The sequence below is a fragment of the Dipodomys ordii genome, unplaced genomic scaffold (assembly GCF_000151885.1).
Source record: "Dipodomys ordii isolate 6190 unplaced genomic scaffold, Dord_2.0 Scaffold206, whole genome shotgun sequence".
Lineage (NCBI taxonomy): Eukaryota > Metazoa > Chordata > Mammalia > Rodentia > Heteromyidae > Dipodomys > Dipodomys ordii.
Window position 1 is genome coordinate 47,123 of NW_012267422.1, and position 25,983 is coordinate 73,105.

The 25,983-nt window shown below is 40.4% G+C and overlaps 2 protein-coding genes, 1 long non-coding RNA gene and 4 other non-coding genes across 10 annotated transcripts; 5 read left to right on the forward strand and 2 right to left on the reverse strand.

The window, feature by feature from the left end:
- LOC105999996 (putative vomeronasal receptor-like protein 4) lies at positions 1-903 on the forward strand. The gene has a single exon (XM_013035181.1). It carries the CDS (start codon positions 1-3, stop codon positions 901-903), a length of 903 nt encoding a protein of 300 aa, XP_012890635.1.
- An 821-nt stretch (positions 904-1,724) lies between these two features.
- On the reverse strand, positions 1,725-1,818 carry Trnai-uau. Its single transcript has 2 exons — positions 1,781-1,818; positions 1,725-1,760 (listed from the first exon to the last, which is right to left on the reverse strand). It is a non-coding gene; the product is annotated as a tRNA-Ile (tRNA).
- Positions 1,819-4,384: 2,566 nt separating this feature from the next.
- Positions 4,385-25,281, forward strand: LOC106000061. Its single transcript, XR_001175775.1, has 3 exons — positions 4,385-4,475; positions 14,593-14,599; positions 25,260-25,281. It is a non-coding gene; the product is annotated as an uncharacterized LOC106000061 (long non-coding RNA).
- On the forward strand, positions 5,084-5,156 carry Trnav-aac. The gene has a single exon. It is a non-coding gene; the product is annotated as a tRNA-Val (tRNA).
- On the forward strand, positions 7,730-7,802 carry Trnaa-agc. The gene has a single exon. It is a non-coding gene; the product is annotated as a tRNA-Ala (tRNA).
- On the forward strand, positions 9,483-9,555 carry Trnam-cau. The gene has a single exon. It is a non-coding gene; the product is annotated as a tRNA-Met (tRNA).
- On the reverse strand, positions 15,032-23,539 carry Znf322 (zinc finger protein 322). 4 transcript variants are annotated; one of them, XR_001175774.1, is made up of 4 exons: positions 23,275-23,539; positions 22,176-22,265; positions 17,415-19,326; positions 15,032-16,229 (listed from the first exon to the last, which is right to left on the reverse strand). XR_001175774.1 is itself a non-coding variant. In XM_013035252.1 (3 exons), exon 3 carries the CDS (start codon positions 19,145-19,147, stop codon positions 17,936-17,938), a length of 1,212 nt encoding a protein of 403 aa, XP_012890706.1. In that variant the 5' UTR covers positions 19,148-19,326; positions 22,176-22,265; positions 23,275-23,539; the 3' UTR covers positions 17,348-17,935. The 4 variants fall into 4 exon arrangements, 3 of the variants coding, with proteins under 3 accessions (XP_012890706.1, XP_012890708.1, XP_012890707.1); XM_013035252.1 differs by lacking the exon at positions 15,032-16,229 and having other exon boundaries at positions 17,348-19,326; XM_013035254.1 differs by lacking the exons at positions 15,032-16,229; positions 23,275-23,539 and adding an exon at positions 23,105-23,194 and having other exon boundaries at positions 17,348-19,326.
- Positions 25,282-25,983: the final 702 nt, after the last annotated feature.

Consider the following 25,983-nt stretch of genomic DNA (forward strand, 5'->3'; position numbering starts at 1 on the left):
ATGAATTGGAATAACTTCATTCAAAGAATAATCTTCTTTTTGCTTAATGTCCCTGGCATTATGGGGAACATTCTTATATTTGTAAGATATGTATATGTTTTTGTCACAGGTCCTGACAAAAAATCCATAGACCTTATCCTCATCCACTTGATGTTTTCAAATGCAATCATTATCTGTAGCTCAGGTCTCAGAGATATAGCCACTGTTTTTTATTTCAGAAATTTTGTGGATAATATTGGTTGTAAACTTTTGATTTATCTGGGAAGAGTGGCTCGGGGGCTTTCCATCTGCACCACCTGTCTCCTCAGTGTGGTCCAGGCCATCACCATCAGTCCCAGGACCACCCTGTGGAGAAAACTCAAACCACAGACTGCATGGCAAGTTCTTCCCTATCTCCTCCTCTTTTGGATCTCTAATTCTCTGATAAGCTCAAACCTGATACACTACATCACAGCAGTCAATAACATGAATGGATCTGGGTTTGGAATGTACATTGGATATTGTTATATGCTACCATCTAGACAAGAGATTAGATGGCTTTTCCTCTCCCTCATGACTCTCCGGGATGTGATCTTTCAGAGTCTCATGGGCTGGAGCAGTGGGTACATGGCTTTCTATCTGTATAAACATCACAAGAGAGTCCTTTATCTTCATAGCTCCAGGTTTACAAACAATTCCAGCCCAGAAATCAGAGCCACTCTAAGTACTCTTGTTCTCATGACCTGTTTCCTTGTCTTTTATTGGGCAGATTTCATGTTCTCCTTATATACAGGTTCTACCTTGAGAAGTGATTTCCTAACACAAAACATTAAAACATTTCTAGAACTTGGATATGCTGTTCTCAGCCCCTTGGTCCTGATCAGTCGGGATGTCCATATTACTAAATCCCGGAGGGCTCACTGAGAAGTACTATACACCGTTTTGTAGGGCACAGACACCAATGGAGCATCATGCCCTTTTTACAATGTCCTTTGCTTTCTCCTGCCACAAAAGGGCTTTGCGTTTCTTTCTGAGCTAATTCCACCAGCAATCAGCACAGAACAGCCATCCAGGTGAGTTGAAAAATGCCAGGAAATGTGCATCAGCTGGTGTATATAGAACTCACTGAGAAATCAGGTTATACCCATTCCTCCATAAACTATGTGCATACATATATATACTCATATATGTATATGCATATACTATATATGTATATATATACAGTATATGGAATTGCTATATGGAATTGCTATATGGAATTGCTTTATGCTAATGTTCTAGTGTAGTTGAATGTTAATCAAGGCTTATAATAATAGGTTTACTTTTTTTAAAATGGAGTCTGGGACTAGGCTACCTAAAATTTTTTCCAACTTCCAGGAAATTGGACAGGATTCTTGCCACCCTCATTTCATCATAACTATCTTGTGGTTTTTAGCTTTCAGGCTTCACTGGGAAAAATACTGGAGGCAAAGGTGTTTCCGGATATGAGTTTTATTTTCCCCCAAAGCCAGAGCAAAAGAGAGAAATGGGGATACTCCCTGAGGTAGGCTTGCAGGGCAGAGTGGAGATAACAATGGGAGCTTACCCTGCAGCACAACGGATCCATCTAGGCAATCGTGTGGCTTTGGGTTACAAAAGCGCTTAATGAAACTAATAATAAATGCTTTTGGATAATTTTAAACCTGTTAAGGGCCTTGTCAGAAAGTTTCTCCCTTCAAATGAGGCTAGATCGGAATTGAAAATGATGCTCCAGGTGAGGCTCGAACTCACAACCTCGGCATGGCCCGCTCACATACTGTTATATAAGTACCGCGCGCTAACCGATTGCGCCACTGGAGCACCCTGGCTGCACTTCCGGTCATTCTGTACACAGGCACTGTCGGCGTCTTGGCTTACGTCACAATGGTCCTGCATTCCCCCGCCCGGCACCGGGGGAACCCGGGACGCCCGCGGTGCGCGGCCTGCGTTCAGCTGCGGAGTCACCCGGCGCTCTGGCCCTGCCGGCGTGGAGCGGGCTCCGGCTGCAAGGCCGCCGGGAAAAGAAAAAAGTGCGGTTGCTAAGGAAGCCACCGCCACCCCCGGGGTCCCCCGAAGACACAGAGTAACCACCTTTCGGTGGCTGAGGCGCGGGTCCCCGCATCCTGCCCCGCAGCCTAGATGGCTGGTCGGTGCCGAGAGCTGGTGGAAGTGGCTCTGGAAGAAACGCGAAGCCCGTGTGTGGCGGGCGACTTCAGAGGACATTGTTGTCGAAAGGACATGGGCTGCGCTGTCTTCTGGGCCCTACAAAATGGAGTGTAGGCTGGGGGCGTTCCTCGGGAGACCCTCCCTGGATCTGGGGAGTTCCTAGTAAGGGATTGGAACTGCAACCCGGGTTTGCTGGGTCTTCGCGATTCTAGACCCACTACGTGAAATTAAGCTAGATTAAAAAAAAAAAAAGTCTGGGTTAAAACCCCTGTGTGGCAGTGTTTTGAGGTGTGAGAGGGAGGGAGGGCATGGGGGAAGGGCACCCCAGTATGGATATATGAATATGGAGTATATATTTACCAGGCGAAATGACCCCTAAGGCAAGCCAATTAATGTAACCATCTCCCCACCTAGCTATAATCTTGTGAGTGTGGTGAGAACACCTAAAATCTCTCTTAGCTAACTTTCAGTATTAAGTATAGTCATCGGATGCTGAGCAGTCGTTAGCTTATTCATTCTGTGAAACCAATTTACATTCTACGAAACCAATTTATTATTTTTATTATCTTTAAGTAGTACAGAGGGGCTTCTATCCAACATGTCAGTCTGTGAGTGCAATGCATCTATCATCCGTTGACCAACACCTCATCATTTACCCACATCCTTACACCTGGTACACACAGATCTCCTCTCTGCATTTATGCATTCAACTTTTTAAGGATCAACAGAAAGACCTTATGAAGTTGCTTTTTCTTTCCCACCTGGTTCGTTCCACTTAGCATAATAGCACTACCTTTGGCAAAACCTCCATTTCTAAGAATAAATAACGTTTCATTATATATTTGCTTTATTCATCAGTTAATAAGGCTTGCTCTGTGTCTTGGCTATTATGAATAATGTTTCAATGAATATAGAAGTGTAGGTATCACAGATTCTATTTCCTTTGAAAATATAAAATCCTTTATTTCCTCTTATCCTTCATGAAGCAGCGTCACCAGATCCTATAGCAATTCTACTTTTAACTCTAGGAATTTTTATATTGTTTCTTATAACCGTTGCACTGGCTTGCATTTCATCCCAACAGTGTACAAGAATTTCTTTTTCTCCACATCCTCTCTAGCACTTACCTTCTGTTTTGAAATAATAGTTAAGTGTAGCGATCTCCTTGTAGTTTTGATTCCCATATCTGTTGGAGACCCGAAACCTGCCTGAGAATGCTCTGGCCTCTTTCAAACACCTAATTAACAAGTAGCCGTTCTCAGAAATTCCCAGGTGCACATTTAGATAACTTCCATAACAAACTACATCTGGCTAACCTTAAAACTTATCTCCAGCCCTAAGCAAACGGCGCCTGGCTAACCATAAAAGAAATCACAGGAGATACCTTTAAGGGCCAAAAGGATAAGCATGACCCATCCCTGACCCCGGGACTTCTCACCCTTGCTTCTGCAAAGTTTTTTTTTATTTTCTTTCCCTTCCCCTGTCCCTTCGGGTATATAAACCCTGCCTCACTTTAATAAAGCAGACCTTGACGCGACTCAGAACGGCTCTGTCTTTCTTAATGCGCTTGGTCTCGATCCTCTCTCGCCCCCCTTGGTTCTTTCAGGAGGTGCCCCCTCAGATCCCCCACAAAATTACCTGGCCTGCTGGACGGGTCACATATCTCTGGTGATTAGTGATGAACACTTTTTCATACACCTCCACTCCTTCTTTCTAGAGGTGCTTTACCACTTAAGCCATGTTCCTAGCCTTTTTTGCTTTGGCTATTTTTCTCAATAGGACCTTTTCCCCAGGGTATTTTTGCCCAGGGTGGCCTACTATTACCACCCATGCAGCTGGAATCGTATTGATGCATCTCATCTGGCTTTTTGGTTGAAGTGGGAATCCTGACTTTTTTTTTTTTTTGCCAGAACCTTACCGGAGTTGAAATTCTCCGTGCCTCACATCTCCACATCCTCAGCAGCTGAGATTATAGGCATAAGCCACTGCTTCCAACTCTCTTTCTAAAAATGTCTATTCATACTCTATTTTAAAAATCATATTATTTGATTTCTTCGGTTCTGAGTTGTGCATGTGTCATGTATTTTGGATATTATTCTTTATAAAATACAGTTTACAAGTTGGGTGTTGGTGGCTCACGCCTGTAATCCTAGCTACTCAGGAGGCTGAGTTCTGAGGATCGCGATTCAAAGCCAGCCAGAGCAGAAAAACCCGTGACACTCTCATCTCCAATAAACCACCAGAAAACCGGACGTGGCGCTGTGGCTCTAGCGGTAGAGCGCTCACCTTGAGCTAATGAGCATAGGGACAGCGTTCCGGCGACCGACAAAAGTAAAATGCAGTTTGCAGATGTTTACTTCCATTTTGTCTTATGTCATTTATTGGTCCCTCCCCCACCCCCGGCTTGGGCAGAAGCTTTATAGTTTGATCCTTTTATATGTTTTTGTATTACCTGAGTTTTTAGTGTCCTGTCCAAAATTTACACAGTTTCAAGGACATTTCTCCTATTTTTTTTCTTATTCTCAAGGTTTTAGTTTCAAGTCTTTCAGTATTTTATGCATTTTGAGTTGCTTTTTCTGCATGGCATAAGGGCCCAATGTCATTCTTTTGCATATAAATACCATTTCCCAATCCCATTTGTTGAAGACCATATCCTTTCCCTGTGTGTTTTTTTTAGGTTTGCTTGTAAAAATAATTCGACTGTGTATGCATGAATTTACTTCTAGACTGTCAAGAAAAGCATGATATATATATATATGTGTGTGAGAGAGAGGGGTAAGGATTATATTTAATTCACTTGGTACAAATATTAAACATTTCACAAATACATTACTAATGTAAAAATATATTAAGCGTATTTTTTTTAGAATAGGTATGTGTTGAATACATCTCAAATTCAGAAAACTACCCTTTACAGCTGGTTTCCGTAGTGTAGTGGTTATCACGCTCGCCTAACACGCGAGAGGTCCTCGGTTCGAAACCGAGCGGAAACAAGATTTATTTTTCCCACTCCCCAGCTTAGTTTTGGGCTTCATCAGAATGAACTGGGAGTTGACCTCCCGGATTGGCCACGCCCACTGTTTTCTCATAGGCTAGCACAGCTCTTTGGATCCAATTATAATCCAGCTTCTTCCAAGAGCAAGATTAGTGTTGCCAGTTTCCCTTACTGGGCCTGCGCTCTTCACCCAGGAAATCTGTAAAGTGAAATTTGGCGAAACTGTTTCCAATGTCTTTTATTTGTCTAATTATCTTTTCTTAGATAATTTCTCAGTTATTTTTGCATAGATAATTTTTGTCGTGGGCTGTTTTTTAGTAAATGCATCCTTAGTGGAGTGTATTTAATGGCCTTCATTTACTGTGTAAAGATTGCTGGAAATAGCAGATAATGAAACTGGCTCAGCACATGGAGATTTTGGTGGAGAATTAGCTCACATGGAAGAGTCTAGTTAGCTTCTGAGAAGTAGTGGGATCAATACCCACATTGTCCAGAGTTTACTATTGGGACATACCATTCTACTGGACAACCTCAGATTTTCTGATCTCTCAGGGGAAAGAAAAAAAATTTCAGACATCTTTATTAAAGATCTATGAGAACAAGAAGACAAGGCTGATAATGAACCCAGAAAGCCAGGAAAACAAAATGTAAAAATAGAGATTATAAGGGACTAGGAAATAAAAATGGGGAATTATTATTTAGTAAGCACATACTTTCTGTAGGATAATGAGAAAGCTCTGGAAATAAGAGCTACTCAATATTATGAAGTTTCTTACTGAATTGAACGCTTAACTTTTATGTTCTTATACTTCTATCACAATGAAAAATTATAAACTTTTGTTCTTCCTTTAACCTTGCCCATATCCCTAGCAGTTTTTCTCCATTCCAGCTTCCTTTCTTTTTTTTTTTTTTGGGGGGGGGGTCCGGTCATGGGGCCTGAACTCTGGGCCTGGGCACTGTCCCTCAGCTCTTCAGCTCAAGCCACTTGAGCCACAGCGCCACTTCCGGCTTTTTTCTTTTTTGCTTATGTGGTGCTGAGAAATCGAACCCAGAGCCTCAGGAATGCAAGGCAAGCGCTCTACCACTGAGCCACCTTCCCAGCCCCTACACTAAATATTTATAAATTTTAGATACTTCCTTCACAGATTTTCTGGAATCTTTCATCTTCTCCATTCTCCATCTCTTTATCCATTCTACTGTTTGGGATGATGGATTCTGCACCAAACACTGAAGTGGGAAGTGGCCAAAAGACTTCACTGTTCAATGACAGACTTAACAAAAGCAATATGAACCAACCTCCATCCTTAAATATATTTAGAATTTCACTACCTTTCTCCCTAGTTTCAGATTCTCATCTCCAAGCTCTGCAAAATTCAAAACTAAAAATCGTGTCCTAAAATATTGCTTTAATTAGTTAGGCCATCTGTTCAGATTCCACTCCCCCCCCAAAAAAAGTCTTCAGCTTTTTATATACACACACACACACACACACACACACACACACACAAAACCACTCTAACTGAAGAGATATATTTTTTCACACAAAGACTTCTTCCTGAATTTTGTTCACTCCTCATGTGCAACCTTCATTTTGCTATTATCTTGCCCCCATTTTTTACAGCCTTTATCTGTAATTTGTTTTTGCTGTTCCCTCGTTAATTCTGTATGAGTAACTTCTACATGACATGACTTAGCAAGAAGCGGATACCTAGCTTGTATAGAAGGGAATAACAAAAATAGGCATGGTGGTTTCTTAGTATAGTGGTTATGCTTGCCTTGCACATGAGAGGTGTTTGGTTTCAAACCAAGTGGAAACAGGTGGGCTTGGTCTTTTGTCTCTTCCTTTTCCTTTTTTCCAGAATTCAGGAGAAATCACACACACACACACACACACACACACACACACACACACACACACACACAGCTCTCACCAGTCCAGTCTCCTTCTAGGGCTCTAGAAACCAGTGATAGTCCCACACCACCCCCTCCTGTTTTTCTTTTTTTTTAATTTAATTTTATTTTATTCGTGAACATACTGTAAAGAGGGGTTACAATTACATGGGCAGGATAATGCGTACATTTCTTACCAAGCATTGCAGCCTCCTCCTTTGGTTTACCCTTCACATCCCTTCCCAGCCTCCCCCCTCCCCCTCCCCCAATCCCAATCCTTCTTCCCTCCTGTTTTTCTAAAGAAGCATTTAATCCTACCAGAATCTCTCTTCCCCTTTAGCCCAACCTTCTGGTAGATTTTTTTTAGCTGGAGCATGCTTTCTTCAGATCTGGAATATAAGTCTTGAGATCATGGCTACTCCAAAGTTTTCCTGCTGTGACTTTTTCCTTTTACCTTCTCCCTCCTCTCTCCTATCTCCGACCTCATCTCTCCTCTGTATTCTCTCCTCTCCCCTCCTCTCTTCTCTCCTCTCCTCTCCTTTCCTTTCCTAATGCACAGCGTCACCACCATGCTCTGGTCCTGGGTCATATTATTGAGGAAGATTTGCCCTCGATCCAGCCAGTACCTTTGAAATCCTCTGTTCTGGACACTCAGAAGAAGGGAAAAGCAGAATGTTCAATGGGGAATTAGCTCAAGTGGTAGAGCGCTCGCTTAGCATGCGAGAGGTAGTGGGATCGATGCCCACATTCTCCAGGTTTTACCATTTAGACTTCAATTCTCCAAATGACAGCAAGTTTTCTAATATCTTATAATGCAATGGCAATTTAGATGCTTTTCTGCTTTATGATGTGCAGATGCAACACAGGTCTGGTGATGGACCTGATGATATATGGTTTGTAGATCTATCAATGTGTTTTCTAGATCTTTGGCACCATTAATGTGTTTCTGCTTTTTCAAGAAGTGATCACAAAACAAAGAGAAATAATTTTCCAAACTCAATAGTCAACAGGTATAGTCTGTAGGAAGTGACATATACCAGTGTTTCTGCTTTTTAATTTCCTTTAAAATTGCTCTTCAACTGAGGCAACAATTGTATTTTCACTTTAAGTTCCCTCACAGCTGCAGTCATGAGTTACCCTGTTGTTATCTTTGGAAACAGGATAATCAATCTTCCAGAAATGGGGGCTCTGGTAGAAGACAAGAAAGGATGTTCACCTTCTGAGCACAGACCTGTTAAGGATAGATTGAGACTGCCTCAGAGACACCAACCTTTGTTACTGGTAAGAAGCAGATAAGGAGTTGCAGGCTGCAATAGCTGTGCTAGTTCTAATTTATTTTGCTTTTGCTTTGTTCTTTCTCCATCTTCCTTTAACGTCTTTACATTAGACTGATAATTGACTTTTTTTTTCAAATGACTAACCAGATTTTGCTATTTTATAGGTAACTCATCTGTTTGTTTTTCTTGTGTCTTTTATTCTTATGTTGATTGCATTGACTTTTTTCAGTGCTTTGCAAATAAAGACATAATTTTAGAGATCAGTTTTTGCAAAATCCTAAAAAGCATGCTATTTATAGGTACTCATTTTCATTATCTTCTAAGAAAACAAAATGTGCTTTTGTTTTTTTTTTCCTAAAGTCCATTTGTGTCCATTATTTCAATAATACCTTTAAATTTTACTTAATTGTATTGATCTTATGTATTAACATTTTATATATGTGTGTATGCACAATTGATCCCATATGCCAGTGTCATTAATGGCTACCATATTGAAGAGTACATACAACCCCATACAGTTTATTTCTCCTGGCGTCAACTACAGCTGCTGTCTGTACTCTGAAAGGCCATCTCACCAGTGTTCCAGTCTTCTTCCTGCCTCCCTTAGTGATATCTGCACTTGCAGATTGCATGAGTATTTCAGAACAGAATATCATAATAACCCAGAACTTTATCTCTTCAAACTTGCTTTAGTAGAAAAAAAATTTACTTCTGCCAAAAGGCACCATCATGGATACAATTACCCAAGCCAGAGATGTATTTAAATTAAGAAATGCATATTTCAATTACTGTATCTGTAACCCTGTCTTATTTAGACATGTTGGAAAGCTATTCATTCAACTGCTATTTAGTGGCAACCTACAATTCTAGCAGAGCATAGTTATGCATGGTAAAAAAGATTTATTGACAAATGTCAGAGGACAAAGATCCAGATTAGTTAAAAGGGGACAACATAATATAGATTAGAATATATCATAACTTCAGCATGAGGCTCTTCTGAGTGCAAGATTTCAAAAGGAATACATTGTCTTCTTTGGAAATATCTCTGAGGACTACTGAGCCAGAGCCAAGAAAACTAGATATCCAGAAAAAATAACCTGGTTAGAGAAAGAAATTAGATGATTCTTGTAAATTCTGTTCAGGCCCTATGTCCTGTTGTCCTCTTAGCGCAGTGGGCAGCGCGTCAGTCTCATAATCTGAAGGTCCTGAGTTCGAGCCTCAGAGAGGGCACTTTTGAAGCCAGATTTTGTTTTCTTTGTACACATAGCTTCTCTTAGCAATAAGATCACCAGAATATTCTACAATACCTCCCTTGGTTAGAGCTGGGACTTAATGCCTTCTTTCCTAAAACATGGAAACAGTACAGTTGGGTCAACCCAGAGCCTTCATGGTTGGGGAGGGAGTCTGGATTTGACTTGCTTTAGGATCCAACCCTTGTTGAAAATCTACAGGTTTCTCTGCTTTCAGTCTGGTGCTGGATTATGCCTTGGTGGTAGCGGAGCTCTGGAGTATTAAATAGTCCCCAAAAGCCAGGTGAGGTGTACAATAGACTAAACCAGAAATAACCAAAAGAACAAAAGCAGGACCGCAAGTCGCTAGCACCGCGGGATGAACCTGGAATGCCCAAGTCGGTGGCTCCCCGCTGAGCTCCTCCATCCTTGGGTGGAAAGGTTGGTTGATTTACCCACGTTATGCGCCTGGATAAAGATGTAGAAAACACTGAATTTTTAATTTTATGGCACACAGAACGGGAAATACTGGACTTGTTTGACGTACAGAAAATCCGATCGTTTCTGGTTTTCCTTCCAGTGAGTCCATACTGCAGGGCTGGAAACGTCTTGATGGACCCAGCAACAGACTGTAAGCAGGGAGATGCAGAGGGCCAGAAAAGGGCAATGGAAGGGAACTGAGAAATGGTCGTAGGGGAAGGGCTATGCCCGGCTTGTCATTTCCATCTCGGTGATGCTCCATGCTTTGGGCATCTGGGAGGACAAGCCCCCAACTCCCTATTGTAGAACTCATTGTAGAAGTTCATTTTAATGATGACTGAAGGAGCCCCATGCTAGCTGGAACTGAAATTTACTGACCCCGGAAACAAGGAAAGCCAGCGACGCGAATCTAGAGTGTGGGAGAAAAGGTGCATTGCAATCTCAGGGTAGTTCTGAGCTTGAAGGGAGATTGATTGCAAAGCTTCATAGGTTCTCACACTCGGTGACATTTATAGGAGATAAATTCACCCAGGAACAAGTTGGGGAGGGCTGGGAAGCCTGTCGTTAAGAGGGTAATATAGCCCACCTGCTGGGTTCCCGTCATCACCAGTCTTGTCACCTGAAATGCCAGTCCAGCAATAATCTCAGAAACTCTCCAGGATGATAAAAGGAAATGTTATAAGGTCAGGACTATCTGGGAAAAGTGCTGATGATGCCCGGAAAACGCGGATGGCTAAAACTACCAATGCTTCACGTGGATGAACGCAGCGACATCTTGTGGTACTAGTTGTTACTTGTCCTTAAATGTCATGCACTCAAAACACACACACACACACACACACACAGATAAAGCAATCAAAATAATGTTCTTTATTAAATCTCCATTCTTAGGTGGCCATCTATGATCCTGTGTGAACAAATGGAAAGTGAAATTAAAGCACTTCAGCTATCTACCTAAATAAGACAGTTGTTTCTAGGAAAAGGTCATGGGTAGTTCTGTGTGTGTGTGTGTGTGTGTGTGAGAGAGAGAGAGAGAGAGAGAGAGAGAGCGTGTGTGCACACACGCGCGCTCGCACACACACATACACACACACACCAGTACTGGGGCTTGACCTCAGGACAACTCAAGGCTGAAGACATACCACTTAAGCGACAACTCCACTTCCAGCTTTTTGCTGGTTAATTGGAGGTAAGTCTCATGGATAATTCTGTCTGGAATGACTTCAGATAACAATCCTAAAATCATGCCCTCCCCAATAGTTAAGATTACTGGTGTGAGCTACCAGCACACAGCCCTGGGTAACTTTTGAGCTGCAAACTGCTCAAGCTGGGGTTTTTAGTTGTTTCTTTTTCATTGTGTACCATTTTTATTTGAGAGAAAAAAATAGCAATCAAAAGTATGACACATCTGTGTTTGGCTATTTGAAGACATTTTCTCAAAAACCAAAGACTGAGACTTCAAATAAAATACTTCAGAAAATTTCCAGTGGGGTGGAAATATTGTTTTCAAGTGAAAAATTAGCATTTGGAAAATTTAATGAGTTTCCAGCTTCACAATCATTAGACAACTGATGATCCTGCGTGGTATTAATGAACGTTCTGTTTATTTGATACTATATACTGAAATGTTTCAACACCCTGAAGAACTAAGTATCAGTGGAACAATATTACCAAAATGTCACAAAATCACACCTGGGTAAAAGCCTTGAACACTACTATAATCCAACCTTTAAAGACTAACACCTATCACGTTTTGTTGTAAAATTAAAGAATGTACTCAATCACTCAAAAAAGTAAATAATTTTAATATCATATATATGTGGATGTTTTGCTTAAACCAAAACCTATCTATCTCAACAATTTGAATGTGGAAACAGGCATAAAAATCTGTCTTACAGAAAGTTAATCATTCAATATAATTAAAAATATATAGTACCAGATGTTGGTGGCTCACACCTGTAAATCCTAATTAGTCAGGAGGCTGAGACCTGAAGATTGTGATTCCAAGCCAGCCCAGGCAGGAAAGTTCATGAGACACTTATTTATAGTTAACCACAAGAAAAGCCAAAAGTGGAGCTGTGGCACAAGTGGTAGAGCTCCAGCCTTGAGTGAAAATGGAAAGGGACAATAGCCAGGCCCTGTGTTCAAGTCCAGTACTGGTACAAACTTTGTATATTTGTGTTTTTTTTTGTTTTTTGGTTTTTTTTTAGATGTAAACCCACCCCTAAGTTTTATTTTTTTAATTTAATTTTATTTGTGAACATACTGTACAGAGGGGTTACAATTACATGGGCAGGATAATGCGTACATTTCTTACAAACATTGCACCCTCCTCCTTTGTTTACCCTTCACATCCCTTCCCAGGCTCCCCCCTCCCCCCCAACCAATCCTCCCGCACCGACATTGTAAAGCTCATTTTGGACATGACAACTTGTACTTCTCATTGTTGCAACAGGTCCACCTGTATCCTTAAACAACTGGTTTTTCCCCATCTCCTCCACAAGTTATACTGACATCAAATATAGTGCAAATATAGTGAAAGCAGGGGTTATACTGTGGGGGAGGGACATACAAAAACTTTGTATATTTGTGCGTGTGTGTGTGTGTGTGTGTGTGTGTGCATACGATCATAAGACCTATGAGAGACACAGACCTTATTGGAGTTACAAGAGAGCCAATTCTTAAAATGTGTTTTTCTAGGGATTGAACACAGGGGCTTGGACATGGTAGTCAAGTGCTGTATAGTGCACTGACAACATCCTCAGCTTAGCATTAACACATCTTTAATGTCTCTGCTTTCATGAGCATAATTAATTCTCCACTGAAATACCAAATAAAAATACCAACAGCTGGGAGCCAGTGGCTTAATGCCTGTAATCCTAGCTACACAGGAGACTGAGATCTAAGGATCAGTTTGAAGCCAGCCCAGGTGAGACGATCTCCAATCAACTACCCCCCCCCCAAAAAAAAAGATGGAAGAGGAACTGCAGCTTAAAGTGGTAAGAGCACTAGCCTTCAGCACAAGAGTTCCAGGACAGAGCTCAGGTTCTGAGTTCAAGCCCCAGGACTGACACCAAAAATAAAAGCCCACAACAAATGCAGTCATTATATTTTATATGTACCTTGTAAAAGATTAACTATGCAACTTGTGAATAGAGACAGAAGGAGGGTAATCAGAGAAAGAGAAAGGCTGGCATTGTCTAAGAAGCACTGTAGTCATTACCTGGCTTATGGAATTGTAACCCCTTGGCACAACTCCTTAATAATTTTTTAAAGCCCATAGATTTTTTCATAGTACACAGAATTTCCCACGTAGTCCAATGATTTGTAGGACCCCAGTAGAACCCCAGGACCAGTATCACCTTCACTGAGGAACTCCTTAAAGATGTAGGGTCCACACAACCCAAACCTACTGAATAAGAAACAAGGAATCTTAACCCTTTAGTCTTAAAACTAGTCTTAGACCCAAGCAAGTAAGTCCATGAGACTCTTCTCTCCAATAAACTACTCAAGCCTCAGTACCAGAAGAAAAAATATCTTACTCTTCACACTTTGAAGCAGAGGTTTGAACTTGGGGCCTGGTGCTTGCTTAACAAGTGCTTTAACTACATAAGCCATGTACTCAGTTTTTGCTTTTCAGCTAGGGTCCCATATTTTTCAGTTGTGGGGCTTGAACTCCTGACATGAGCGCTGTTCCTGGGCCTCTTTGTGCTCAAGGTTAGTGCTCTACCACTTGATCCATAGCTAGTTTTTGAGTGGATAACTGGAGATGTGTCACAGGGGACTTTTCCACCCAGGCTGGCTTTAAGCCACAATCCTCAGATCTCAGCCTCATGAGTAGCTAGAATTACAGGCCTGAGCCACAGGCACCCAACCTCTCACATTTACTTTGCCCAGGGACAACCTCATATTACAATCTTACATACAGCCCATGTAGCTTGATACTTTATAGTATGAACCAACACACTCAAGCTTGTCCTTGAAGTGTGTCTTACTAATGTTTTTCCCTATCTCTGCCTCCATGTTGCTGAGATTACAGGCATGATACACTGGTCTTGGCCCAATGGCTAATATCGAATTCTTTCTCATCTCAATGTTGGTAATATTATTTTAAAATAGGAAAAGCAGCATTAGGGCTGCAGAATTTAATAAGCCATACCATTGTATGAATGTCAGAGGACTTGCAATTATCATTTCCTCTTCTTTTCATCTAGCCAACTGTCACAAGTCCCTCTCTCCTCACAGTGGACGCCACTTAAAATCCTAGAACCTGTCTTCTAGCAAAGCACATACATACTAACTGGGGAAAAATATGAGTGTTTGCATTTGTGTGTGCTAGTGCAACCATTTTTATATCACCTCCTTTGACTCCAACTCAACAAATAAGGAGATGGGCTGGGAAGGTGGCTCAGTGATAGAGCTCTTGCCTTGCATGTATGAGGCCCTGGGTTTGATTCCTCATCACCACATAAGCAAAAAGAAAAAGGCTGGAAGTGGTGCTGTGGCTCAAGTGGTAGAGCGCTAGCCTTGAGCTGAAGAGCTGAGGGACAGCGCCCAGGCCCAGAGTTCAGACCCCACAACTGGACCAAAATAAATAAATAAATAAGGAGAATTGAAGCCAAGTATAGAATTTACTAGAAACTGCAACTTAAGATTCTTCCTGAATTTTGAACATGTCAGATATGCACATAAACAGATGTTTTATGAGCTACTGAATTTCAGAACCCCAAACATACTCAGTTCAAGCTACTGCTCCTTTCTATACTAGTTATATAACACACTAAAAGGATCTGATGTCCAAAGAAAATCCTAGACAACATTTCAGGTCTTCAGTCCTCTGCTTCAGTATGACAAACTGAAATTGTAGAGATGGTCCAATGATTACCACATCATGGGGCCTAAGCATCACATGAATATCTGCTTTATTCTAATGCAGGTATAGGGAAATTGCTATTTTTTGACAGTACAACAGAGACAAAAAAAATGGAGCTTTTCAGAACAAATGTTTATTTAAGGATTAAAGGAAAACAAAAACATTAAAGCATAAGGAGTACAACTGAATACAATTTACCTCATTTGGTCTGAATCTTGAAAAAGTTACTCTAACTACTTACCTGAGGTAGATTTAGGTTGGCACTGCTTCAAGGGAACCTCCATCCATCCCAGAAGTTACCGTCTAGCTTTAGTTACAGGCTCCCAAGTGGTCCTCTCCAACCTCAGGTTATGCTATATGAGTAATACCAATACCTTTCCTTCCATGGTTAAAAAGCACTCAGACCTGTTTCATATCCCCAAAGTTCTCCACTTGAGGGATGATCCATTGTTAATTTACAGACTAGAGACAATTATCAGTAAAATTAGTTGAAAGAAGGGGCAAATCATTGCCCTGCTAATGATAGCAACTGTCCCCTTATTTAAAGTCTCTCTAGTGATTAATACACAGCCATAAAGCTAATCTTCATTACCATTATGCCACACACCCAATATTCTTTTTAAGTATAACAACTGTCATAATTTATATGAATGATAAAGCATGATTTTTCACTAAAGAAAAAATACAACTTGTATTTATAACAATGGGCAATTTTTTCATGGTATAAACTAGTTATAAAAAGTACTGAAACATGTCATATCAAATTAACTTACAGTACCTGTGTTCTAAAAGAAATCCTAGAATCAGATTATTTACTATTATTATAAGCTATATCCACTGACCCTAAGATTATTATGATCATGACTTCATTAGGATCAAAGCTCACAGCCAGATATAAGGTAGCAGCAGCCAACTCCATGAATCCAAATACCAATAATTCTTCTCTGGAGTTCAGGTATATGTTGGATAAATCAAAGCCATCAGAGTCTGACTAGCAACAAAATATATATTCACATCTACAGAGTCTCATATGCTAAAGGAACCTGAAATGTATTTTAAAATGTCCTTTAATCTGAGGGAAGAAAAAAAAACAGAAGTAACCATTTATACACGCAGATTACAAAATTTCTAGAGAATGTTCAAAACCATAATTACACTGTTAAATTGGAGTCATATGCTTATCCTTACAACTCCAGGGAATCTGCTTTTTTCCCTTCTAGCACTTAGAATCCTTATTCCAAGCCAAATATATACCTTATTATTGTGTTGACTGCAATCCTTCCCCTGGGATTAAAGGGTATTGTTCTCTTTTCTTGGCAGAACTGAAATAAATGAAAAATGTGTCATTATGTGGCTTAATTTGCTATAAATATTAGCAGGAGAATGGAATGAAAAGGACCCCATCTTTGGAGTCAAGATGCTCAAAGTCTTACTCTGATACGAATAATGTATTATGCATCTTTTCTCTGTGCTAATAGTTAAATTTCCTTTATTTCATAGGAGACAACTGAGGGTACTAATCATTGAAAGAGATGATAAATCAAGTCATAAAAGTCTGCATATGAACACTATAACCTTTATCCTGGAATTTGTATTTTGAGTTGCAAAGAAATAAATCTCTCTAGTTTGATATCTCAAGTATCAATAATAACTTGGAAGACATCTTAGGGAAAAGAAAATATTTGGGAGTAGGCCTCAACCTATACTACATAAAAAAAAAAAAACTGAGTATTCTGCTGTTTTATGAGACTGATTCTAAAAGGGGAAACCATTGGAATAGTTCTGACCTATGATAACTACTCCTAGGTTTTCATTCATTCTTTTCACAGCCTGCAAGAGTCCCATGTTATTAATCAATACACTATTCCTACTGTAGCCAAGAATAAAAAGGAAATAACCAAGAAGCAAAATCTATAGTCCTTTTCCCCAACAGTAACACATGCCATATCTTATATCACAAGATTCCAGTCCCTTCCTTTACTGGATGATTGAATTTTAAAAAGTGAAAGTAAAGCAATCATTAAGTGGTTCAGATAAAAGAAAAGCATCTTTACCTGAGTAACCCATCAGGTCTACTTTGACCTGCCTTAACTCCTTCCAGAACAAGCGTCTGGGTATAAGAAAAATTATTTCCATACTGACTGTATTTCAAGTTATCTGTATCACATGGTTCAACTATGAGAACAGTTCTCATACAAATATGTACATAATTTCTCACCCACAATTAGATCTCACTGGAGCAAATTTTTCCAGAGAACAGGTTCTTTGGGGGCTCAATTAAGTAAGACAGGAGTTTCTAGCAAAGCTTTTTTCAGACTCAAAGTGTATATGGATTTTCCCCCCACTTATTAGAGTTCCCTGATGTACCACCACAAGAGCTGATCATTGACAAGCTTTTCTCTTTCAGATACTTCTAAGGTCTTCAGATATTTTTTCTTTTGGTACAAACAAGTAAGGCTTTCCAACAATGTTTTTGTCACACTCAAGACAAATATATAATTTTTCACCATTATGGCTTCTCTGATGGGTAACAAAGTCAGAGTTCTGTTGGAAGCTTTTTCCACATTGATTGGGTTTTGTCCTAAGGGTAGGTTTTCAGATGTCCAATGAGATGTACATACTGTCTGAAGCACTGTTGACACTGAAGTTATTTTGTTTTCTGGTATGAATTCTTTTACGAGGAGGGCTGAGCACTGCTAGAAAGCTCTCTCATACACACACAATCAGGGTTCCCTACCTGTATGAATTTTTCTTTGAGTGATCAAGTTTGAACTCAGACTAATGGTTTTCCAAAACTCAGAGCACTTCTGGAATTTCACTGGACTAATGGATAAGGTGTTGTTAGGACAGCTCTGTAGGTAAAGCCTGATACTTCCTACAAGTGCAAGTTCTCTGGTCCCCACTGAAGTCTGAGAGCTGAGGAAAGTCTGAGATTCACCAGAGATCTTCATCTTATTGAGTTCTCTGGCATGTAAATGCATTTTGTGTGTGTATATGTGTATGCATGGTGGTGTAACTTATTTTCTGGTCAAGATATCTGTGACACTTCAGATGCATGTGGTGGACTGAGCTCAAGATCTGTCTCACCCATGTTACAGACATAGGGCTTTTCGCCAATGTGTACTGTCTGATGTTGAAGAAGGGCAGAGCTCTGGTGGAAGCTTTTTTCGCATACACTGTATTTGTAACATAGCTCCTCTGTTTGAGTTCTCATTTTCTGTTGGGAAACAAAGTCCATACCTAGGAGGAAGCCACTCTCACATGTAGACCATTGATGATGTGGTTTCTCTTCCATGTGAATTCTCTGATGTACTATAAGGTCTGAGCTACAGTTAAAACTTTTTTCATATTCAAGGCATTTAAAAGTATGAGTGTGAGTGGCCTGGTGTCTAATTAGGTTGGCACTCCGAGTAAAACTTCTCATACATTCCAAGCATTTATACGGCTTCTCACCTGTGTGGACTCTCTGGTGGACAATGAGGTCTGACTTCTGCCCAAAGCATTTCTCACAGGCACCACACTTATAGGGCTTCTCCCCAGTATGGACTCTTTTATGTACAATGAAGGCTGAACGGTGTCGATAACTTTTCTCACACTTATTACATTTGTAGGGCCTTTCACCAGTGTGAGTTCTCTGGTGGCTAATAAGATCAGATTTCCCACTAAAAGCTTTTTCACACTCCAAACACTTAAATGGTTTCTCACCTGTGTGAGTTCTTCGGTGCCTTATGAGGTTGGTACTGCGACTGAAACACTTATCACACTCACTACACAGATACGGTTTCTCGCCTGTATGGCTTCGCTGGTGAACAAGCAGATCCGAGCTCTGACCAAAATTCTTGCCACAAATATCACATGTATAGAACTTTTTACCTGCATGGGTTCTCTGGTGACCTGAAAGAGCTAAATGGTGCCAAAAGCTCTTCTCACATTTGCTACATTTGTAAGGTTTCTCATAATTGTGGATCCTCTGGTGTGAAGTAAGATCTGAGCTTTGGACGAAGGTTTTCTCACACATATCACATCTATAAGGTTTCTCCCCAGTATGGATTCTTTCACACATAATAAGTGCTAAGTTTTCACAAAATTTTTGTTCACGTTCAAGGCACTGGTATATTTGATGATCTATTTGAGTAATCTCATGTACATGAATAAAAATCTTTTTACCCTTCTGAGGGCATACATGATATAATTTCCTTTTTGGAGTTCTCTGATTATATCTCTCTTCTGAAGTGTACATTTTCTATGGCTCTCTCCTAGGGACTTTTCCACTGGTCCTCTTGACCCATCTTTGCTTTCATAGTCATTTTCTCGATAAGAACCTGGAAGATACATCTGTTTCAAGCCTTTCAGTCATAACTTCACTTTTACCAGTTTCCAGCATCATCCACATTATTTTCTTATTTGGTATCTCCAAATCTGTGAGACAAAGTGAAAACATTAATATTCCTAAAACTAAGAAAAGAGTTCTCAAAATTAAAATCACTGTAGAAAAGACATAAATTTTTAGTGTCCAGAAGTGTTCTATGTTTTGCATGGGCTCGTTACCCAAAAAGCTTGGAAATGGAAGTGTCTTGAATTTCAGAATATCTACATAAACATTAAATGCCTCTCCCATTCAAGTCCTCAGAATTGTCCCAGAGACCAGATGGTGAATAAAAAAATAAACAAAAAACCTAGGGCTAGAAAAAAAGATACCTGAAATACCGTTTTTAACCAATTGACATACATTCAAAGGAATGACTACATACATACACACACACACACACACACACACACAGAAGCAAACATTCACATGTTGCTGCAGGAAATACAAATTGGTACAACCTGTCCAGAGGGGACAAAACTAAGTATACTTTTAACACTTGACTCAGCAATACACTTCCAATAATATACAACACAAATGCACAGTTATTCAACATGTTTATAACTGAAAAAACTTAAAACAACTTAATGTAGTAGTTTAAATAAACCATAGCATATAGTTGAATAACCTTTGCATATCTAATGTAATGGGGTACTAGGTAGCTATAAAAGTATAAAGGGAAATTTCATAAATTGACATAAAGTAATTTCCAGGAAAAAAAATCATAAATTTTAAGGTGTAGCCAGCCTGGGCAGGAAAGTCTCTGAGACTCTTATCTCTACTTAACCACCAAAAGGCCAGAAGTGGAGCTGTGGCTCAAGTAGTAGAGTGCTGGCTTTGAGCAATAAAAGACAGGAACTATTTGTTTCCTGGTCCTTAGTTTAAACCTCAAGTCTGGCATGCACGTGTGCGTGCATACGTGTGCACATACATACATGCACACATACACAAGGGTTTTTTAATGCTATATTTTGTGTAATAAAGTAAAATTAAAGCCATATGAGCATTTATTTAGCCCTTTGGCCAAAAAGAAATTAAGAGACTCAGATCTCAACCTCCTGAGTAACTAGGATTACAGCCATGAACCACTAACTGAGCAGGAAAGTCTGTGAAATTTTTATCCCCAAGTAAATACCAAAAAGTCAGAAATGGTGCTGTGGCTCAAAGTGGTAGAATACTAGCCTTGAGCATAAAAGCTCAGAGACAGAGCCCAGGCCCAAGTTCAAGTGCCAGGCCTGGGGCTAATTATTATTTTTTTTTTTTGGTCCGGTCGTGGGGCTTGAACTCTGGGCCTGGGCACTGTCCCTCAACTCTTCAGCTCAAGGCTAGCGCTCTACCACTTGAGCCACAGCGCCACTTTCGGTTTTTTTCTTTTTGCTTATGTGGTGCTGAGGAATAGAACCCAGGGCCTCGAGCATGCAAGGCAAGCGCTCTACCACTGAGCCACCTTCCCAGCCCCAGGGGGCTAATTATTTTAAATGAAACATGAGCAAGTCTTTGCACAACAGGCAAGTACAGAGGATGGGCTCAGTACATATTCATGGTTTTATGCATGTGACAATAGAATTGAGAAACCTGTTGTGGGGCTGGGAAGATAGCTCAGTGGTAGAGCGCTTGCCATGCATGCCTGAGGCTCTGGGTTCGATTCCTCAGCACCACATAAGCAAAAAGAAAAAAGCTGGAAGCGGCGCTATGGCTCAAGTGGTACAGCGCTAGCCTTGAGCTAAAGAGCTGAGGGACAGCGCCCAGGCCCAAGTTCAGGCCCCACGACTGGACCCAAAACAAAAAACAAAAAAAAAAAAAAAACCTGTTGCTTATTGAGCATCTCATGAGAACAGGCATTGAACTTTGTTTTTTACCCCAACTTGTCACTTATAGTAGTAACTCCATGAAGCATGTAACTTATCTAGTTTTGCAAAGGAAACATTGCAGATGAAGTTAATTTCTCCCCAGTAACACATCAGTATCCAACTCTGTGGTATGAATTTTACATATGCTCATTTTTTCTCCTACTAAAAATATAATATCTATTAGGATTAGGACTCCAATGTCCCTAACATTTGTTGAATGAACAAAAATACAAATATTAAAACAAGAAATTGCCCATAATTATCCTCAGATCTCCAGTAGTTATACATGATGCTAATAAGCCAGTTGCCCTGAACAGGTCCATCTGACAAAACCAAATATAATCGTTTAAGTTTTTGATCAAAGGTACTCTCCACCACAATACTTCTCTTACCCCATTCTAGGAAGAGATTAGTATTCTCTTTTCATGTGTAAGGTCAGTGAGCACCAGAATAAACAGGCAATAAAAATCCACCCTGTTAAAATGAGCCATAGAATTTAAGATGTCACAGTTATCTTTATAGTTAAAGGATGTATAGGACAATCAAAATCAGCATTTTAAGCACTATCTGAAAAACAACTAATAGTAACTATAGATAATAATCACTATTAGGGATTATCATCTCACTTCTTTTTTCATTGATTACAGAGACTATCTTATTTAGTCCTCCTAAGAAGGCTGTAAAATAGAAAGCATGATACTTAGGACAAGTATCAATTTACCTAAAAACTCACAGCTAGTTAGGTAGAGAACTAGGGTTTAAAAATCCATCTGACTCCAGAGCCTGACTCCACACTGGGCATACTGCCTTCTTTGTGTGTCAATCAGCAAGCAACTGCTGCAAGCCTATCTGTGAATTTATACGTGCTCACTGAAAAAGAGTAAACAGTATACTTACTTTGGTAGAATAGGGTCCAGTTTTATTACTGCTGTGTAAGAGCCTAACAAAGAACTGTTCCTGTTTTCCATGTATCTTCTCCCATTCCTTTTGATAGCATCCCTATCCCTAAACCCACAGTTTTGTAAAAATGTACAGCCTAGAATATCACTTACCATAACAAGAAACTGAAGACTGACTCTTTTACTTTGGATGTCAAAAGGTCTCTAGTCCAGAACTATAATAACACTCAATTCTTCCCTCTCCTAGAAGAAAAAAAAAATCAGTAATGTAGAAGACAATTTTGTTGAGTTCGTTTTTTGGGGGTTTTTTTGGGTCCGGTCATGGGGCCTGAACTCTGGACCAGGGCGCTGTCCCTCAGCTCTTCAGCTCAAGGCTAGCACTCTACCACTTGAGCCACAGTGACACTTCTGCCTTTTTTCTTTTTGTTTATGTGGTGCTGAGGAATCAAACCCAGGGCCTCAGGCATGCAAGGCAAGCGCTTTACCACTAAACCACTTTCCCAGTCCTGATTTTGTTTTTTCTACAGCTGACCATTTAAATATTAGTCCCATTTACTCTTTAGTCTTGTCAGCATTCTTTATACCTTACCTCTTTCTACCATTATTTACATGATTTCCCTGGCAAAAAGTTCATTTCTTATCTGCTCTACACAAAACGTCAAGAATCCTTCTAGATGACAAAATGTAACTAACAAAGCCTTAAGCTTTGTTTTGTTTGTGTTAATTTTTCTCCTTCAGCTAATTGCTTTTGTTTGTGTTATCTCAACTTCTGCAGCCAATAATCCATTCCTGGACTACAAACAGTTAGTCCACGTGAATAGTGTATATAATACAAAATTATATTTACTACAGGACCCCCCCCAGGAAAAAATTAGCATGAAACGATTAAACAAATGATTCCGCAAATAGATTATACTGTAACAAAACTAATCTCTTCATTGAAGACTGAGGAAGGCTCCGTTCAATGTCCTCCCCCCCTTCCCAATATATACAAAAGCTCTATTTTACCTAGAAGATTAATATCACCTCTGGGATCCACTGAACTAAAATATCTCCTTTTAACTTCCCACTGAGCATCTTACAGTCAGGTCGTCTATCCCCAGGGCACCGGATCCAGGTCCTTACAGACTCCGAGAACAGAGGCTACTCTCCTCCGGGGGTCTTGGGTGCTGCCACGCATTTCTACCCCGACCCAGACAAGTGTCTAGGCTTTGTAGGCCGCATCCCTCCCAGCCCCAACCGCTGCGCTTACCCGGGCAGCGGCCAGAGCCGCCTAGGGAGGGCACTTCCGGTTACTCTCTGGACTCTCGAATCTGAGCTTTCCGGCGGCCACAGACTCCGCGGCGGTGGACCAAAGGGCCCAGCTTTCGAAAGACAAGGAAAGAGAAGTTTGGAAAGCTGATGTCAACTAGGAGGAGCTCCCTTTGCACGCCTCGGCTAGAGGCAGGCCGCTCAGGGGCGCTTTAAGGGCCTCCAAGGCCAGCGACGCTAGCCCTCACAGGCCAGCTGAGAAACCACCGACGCAACCCCGCCTCCGAAAGTCACGTGACGAACCCCGCTCCAGCGACCTGGGCGGGCCACCCTCAGGTTTGGGGCCAATAGAGTCCGAGATTCCGAAAGGGGGTTGGGCCTAGGGACGCCTGCGCCCCTGGGTCTTGTCTTGTGCGCTGAGGGCTGTAATTGCGCAGGGAAAGATGGAGATGAAGGGAGGTCTTTGCGGCTACCCTGGGAAGCAACGACTCCACAACTCCATGTCCAGATTTTTGGTGGTTAATTGGAAAAAGAGTCTCTCATATTTGTCTACCTGGGCTGGCCTTAAAACCTAAAGGTCTTTGGTAAGTTTTCACTGGAGAAGTCAACGGTACAAATACTGATCTCAGAAGAAAAAAAATGAGAAAGTCTTGAAATGAGTAGGAAAACTAAAACAAAAATGTATTTACAGGGGTTCCCTGGTCAAATAAATACCAGTAAGGACACATTTTCTTACTTTCAAAAAGTCAAATGAGGGCTGGGAAGGTGGCTCAGGGGTAGAGTGCTTGCCTTGTATGCATGAGGCCTCACATTCGATTCCTCAGCACCACATAAACAGAAAAAGCCGCAGAAGTGGCACTGTGGCTCAATTGGTAGAGGGCTAGCCTTGCGCTGAAGAGCTGAGGAACAGCACCCAGGCCCAGAGTTCAGGCCCATGACCGACAAAAAAGAAAAAAGAAAAGGTAAAAAGAAAGTAGTCAAATTAAACAATAAAATTCATGTGTTTAGATTTTTCAACAAATGTATCAAGAAAACTGATGGATTAAAAAGGTATTATAGAAGCAAACAATGAAAATACATTACAACATGATGCTGCACACCTGTAATCTTAGCATCTGGGAGATGGAGGCAGGAGGACTCTAAGTTAAAAGGCAGCTTGGGCTACATTGTGAAACATTTCCCTTTTTCTTTTTGGTATCCTCTATCCTTTCAGTCACCTAGAATGTTTTCATTATCTGTTTTGTTCCTGCCATAGTAAGTTTATCATACTATTATTTTTTAAGTACACATTCAAGTTATACATTCCATATTTCTTTTGATTTATGTCATTTTTGTGTAACAAAATTATTTAAAAAGTGATTAAAATAATGCATGACTATGGAAATGTATTAAATATTTTTTAAAAGGTTTAATAAAAGAACTCCTGCAACTTAATGAATACAATAAAATCAAAAGTATGCTGCGTGGGGAGAATGCAATCATAATACCCAATTATATCCCACAAAACTAGAAAATTGAAAGGGGTTAGGACTAGGGAGAATGATGAAAAGTGTGCTCTGGAACAAGATGAGCATGTTGAATGGTAACCCCTTTCTACAAATACTTAGATCTAATAAAAATATAATTCAAAAGAAATAGTGAGCTCGGTGCTGATGGTTCATGCTTGTAATCTTAAACTACTTAGGAGGCTGAGATCTGAGGATTGTGGTTTAAAGCCAGTCCCAGCAGGAAAGGCCATGAGAATCTTATCTCCAATTAACTAACAGAAAACTGCAAGTGGAGCTGTGGCTCAAAGCAGTAGAGTGCTAGCCTTGAGCACAAAAGCTCAGGGACAGCACCCAGGCCCAGAGTTCAAGCCCCACAACCGACAAAAATAAAATAAATTAATAGTGAGTTGATAGAATAAATTATTTCTCAGAAGTGGCGCTGTGGCTCAAGCGGTAGAGCGCTTGCCTTGAGCTGAAGAGTGCAGGGACAGCGCTCAAGCCCAGAGTTCAAGCCCCACGACCAATCAAAAAAAAAATTATTTCTCATAGTCTAACTGTAAAATCAATTAATAGGTTACTTCCTATTTAATATATAATTGACTTATCAGAAGGTGTTTTTAATATGTACATACATTCTTAGGAATAAAATTCTAACATGTTGTTAAAGCATAGAAGTCCTAGCATATTATCTATAATTTGTATTAATTAGAATAAAATGGCTATCTGTTGGCTGGCTTGCTACATCATTTTGATGGATATATATATTACCACTAATAGAATTCTTTGTCAGATGTCACCAAGGTAACCAAATGGCTTTGTCCTTTGGAGTCTGCTAATCATAGCAATTTCTACCTCACTACTTGGTACTTGGCTTCTAGATCCCAGGGAAACACATGCAGTTTTATACTTTCCCAATTAAGTAGTTATTTAACTAGGCTCCCTGGGTCTTCAGCTTTGTCACACTCATTAAAAGTTTTCAGCTCCCACAAGGTACTTCATTTAATGAACCACTGAACACTGTTCTTACCAAGAGTGTCATTCTTTACTGACCCATGTTTCTAGCAGTCATCCATCTGAGATGATCACCTTTTCGATGTTAGAACAATAGGACAACTTGGCTTCTGGAAAGTTTGAAACATACATATAACCAATCTCATTATGAAAGATACAATCAGAGATGACAGTACTTAACCTATAATGGGCTAGTACAATTTACAAGTTCA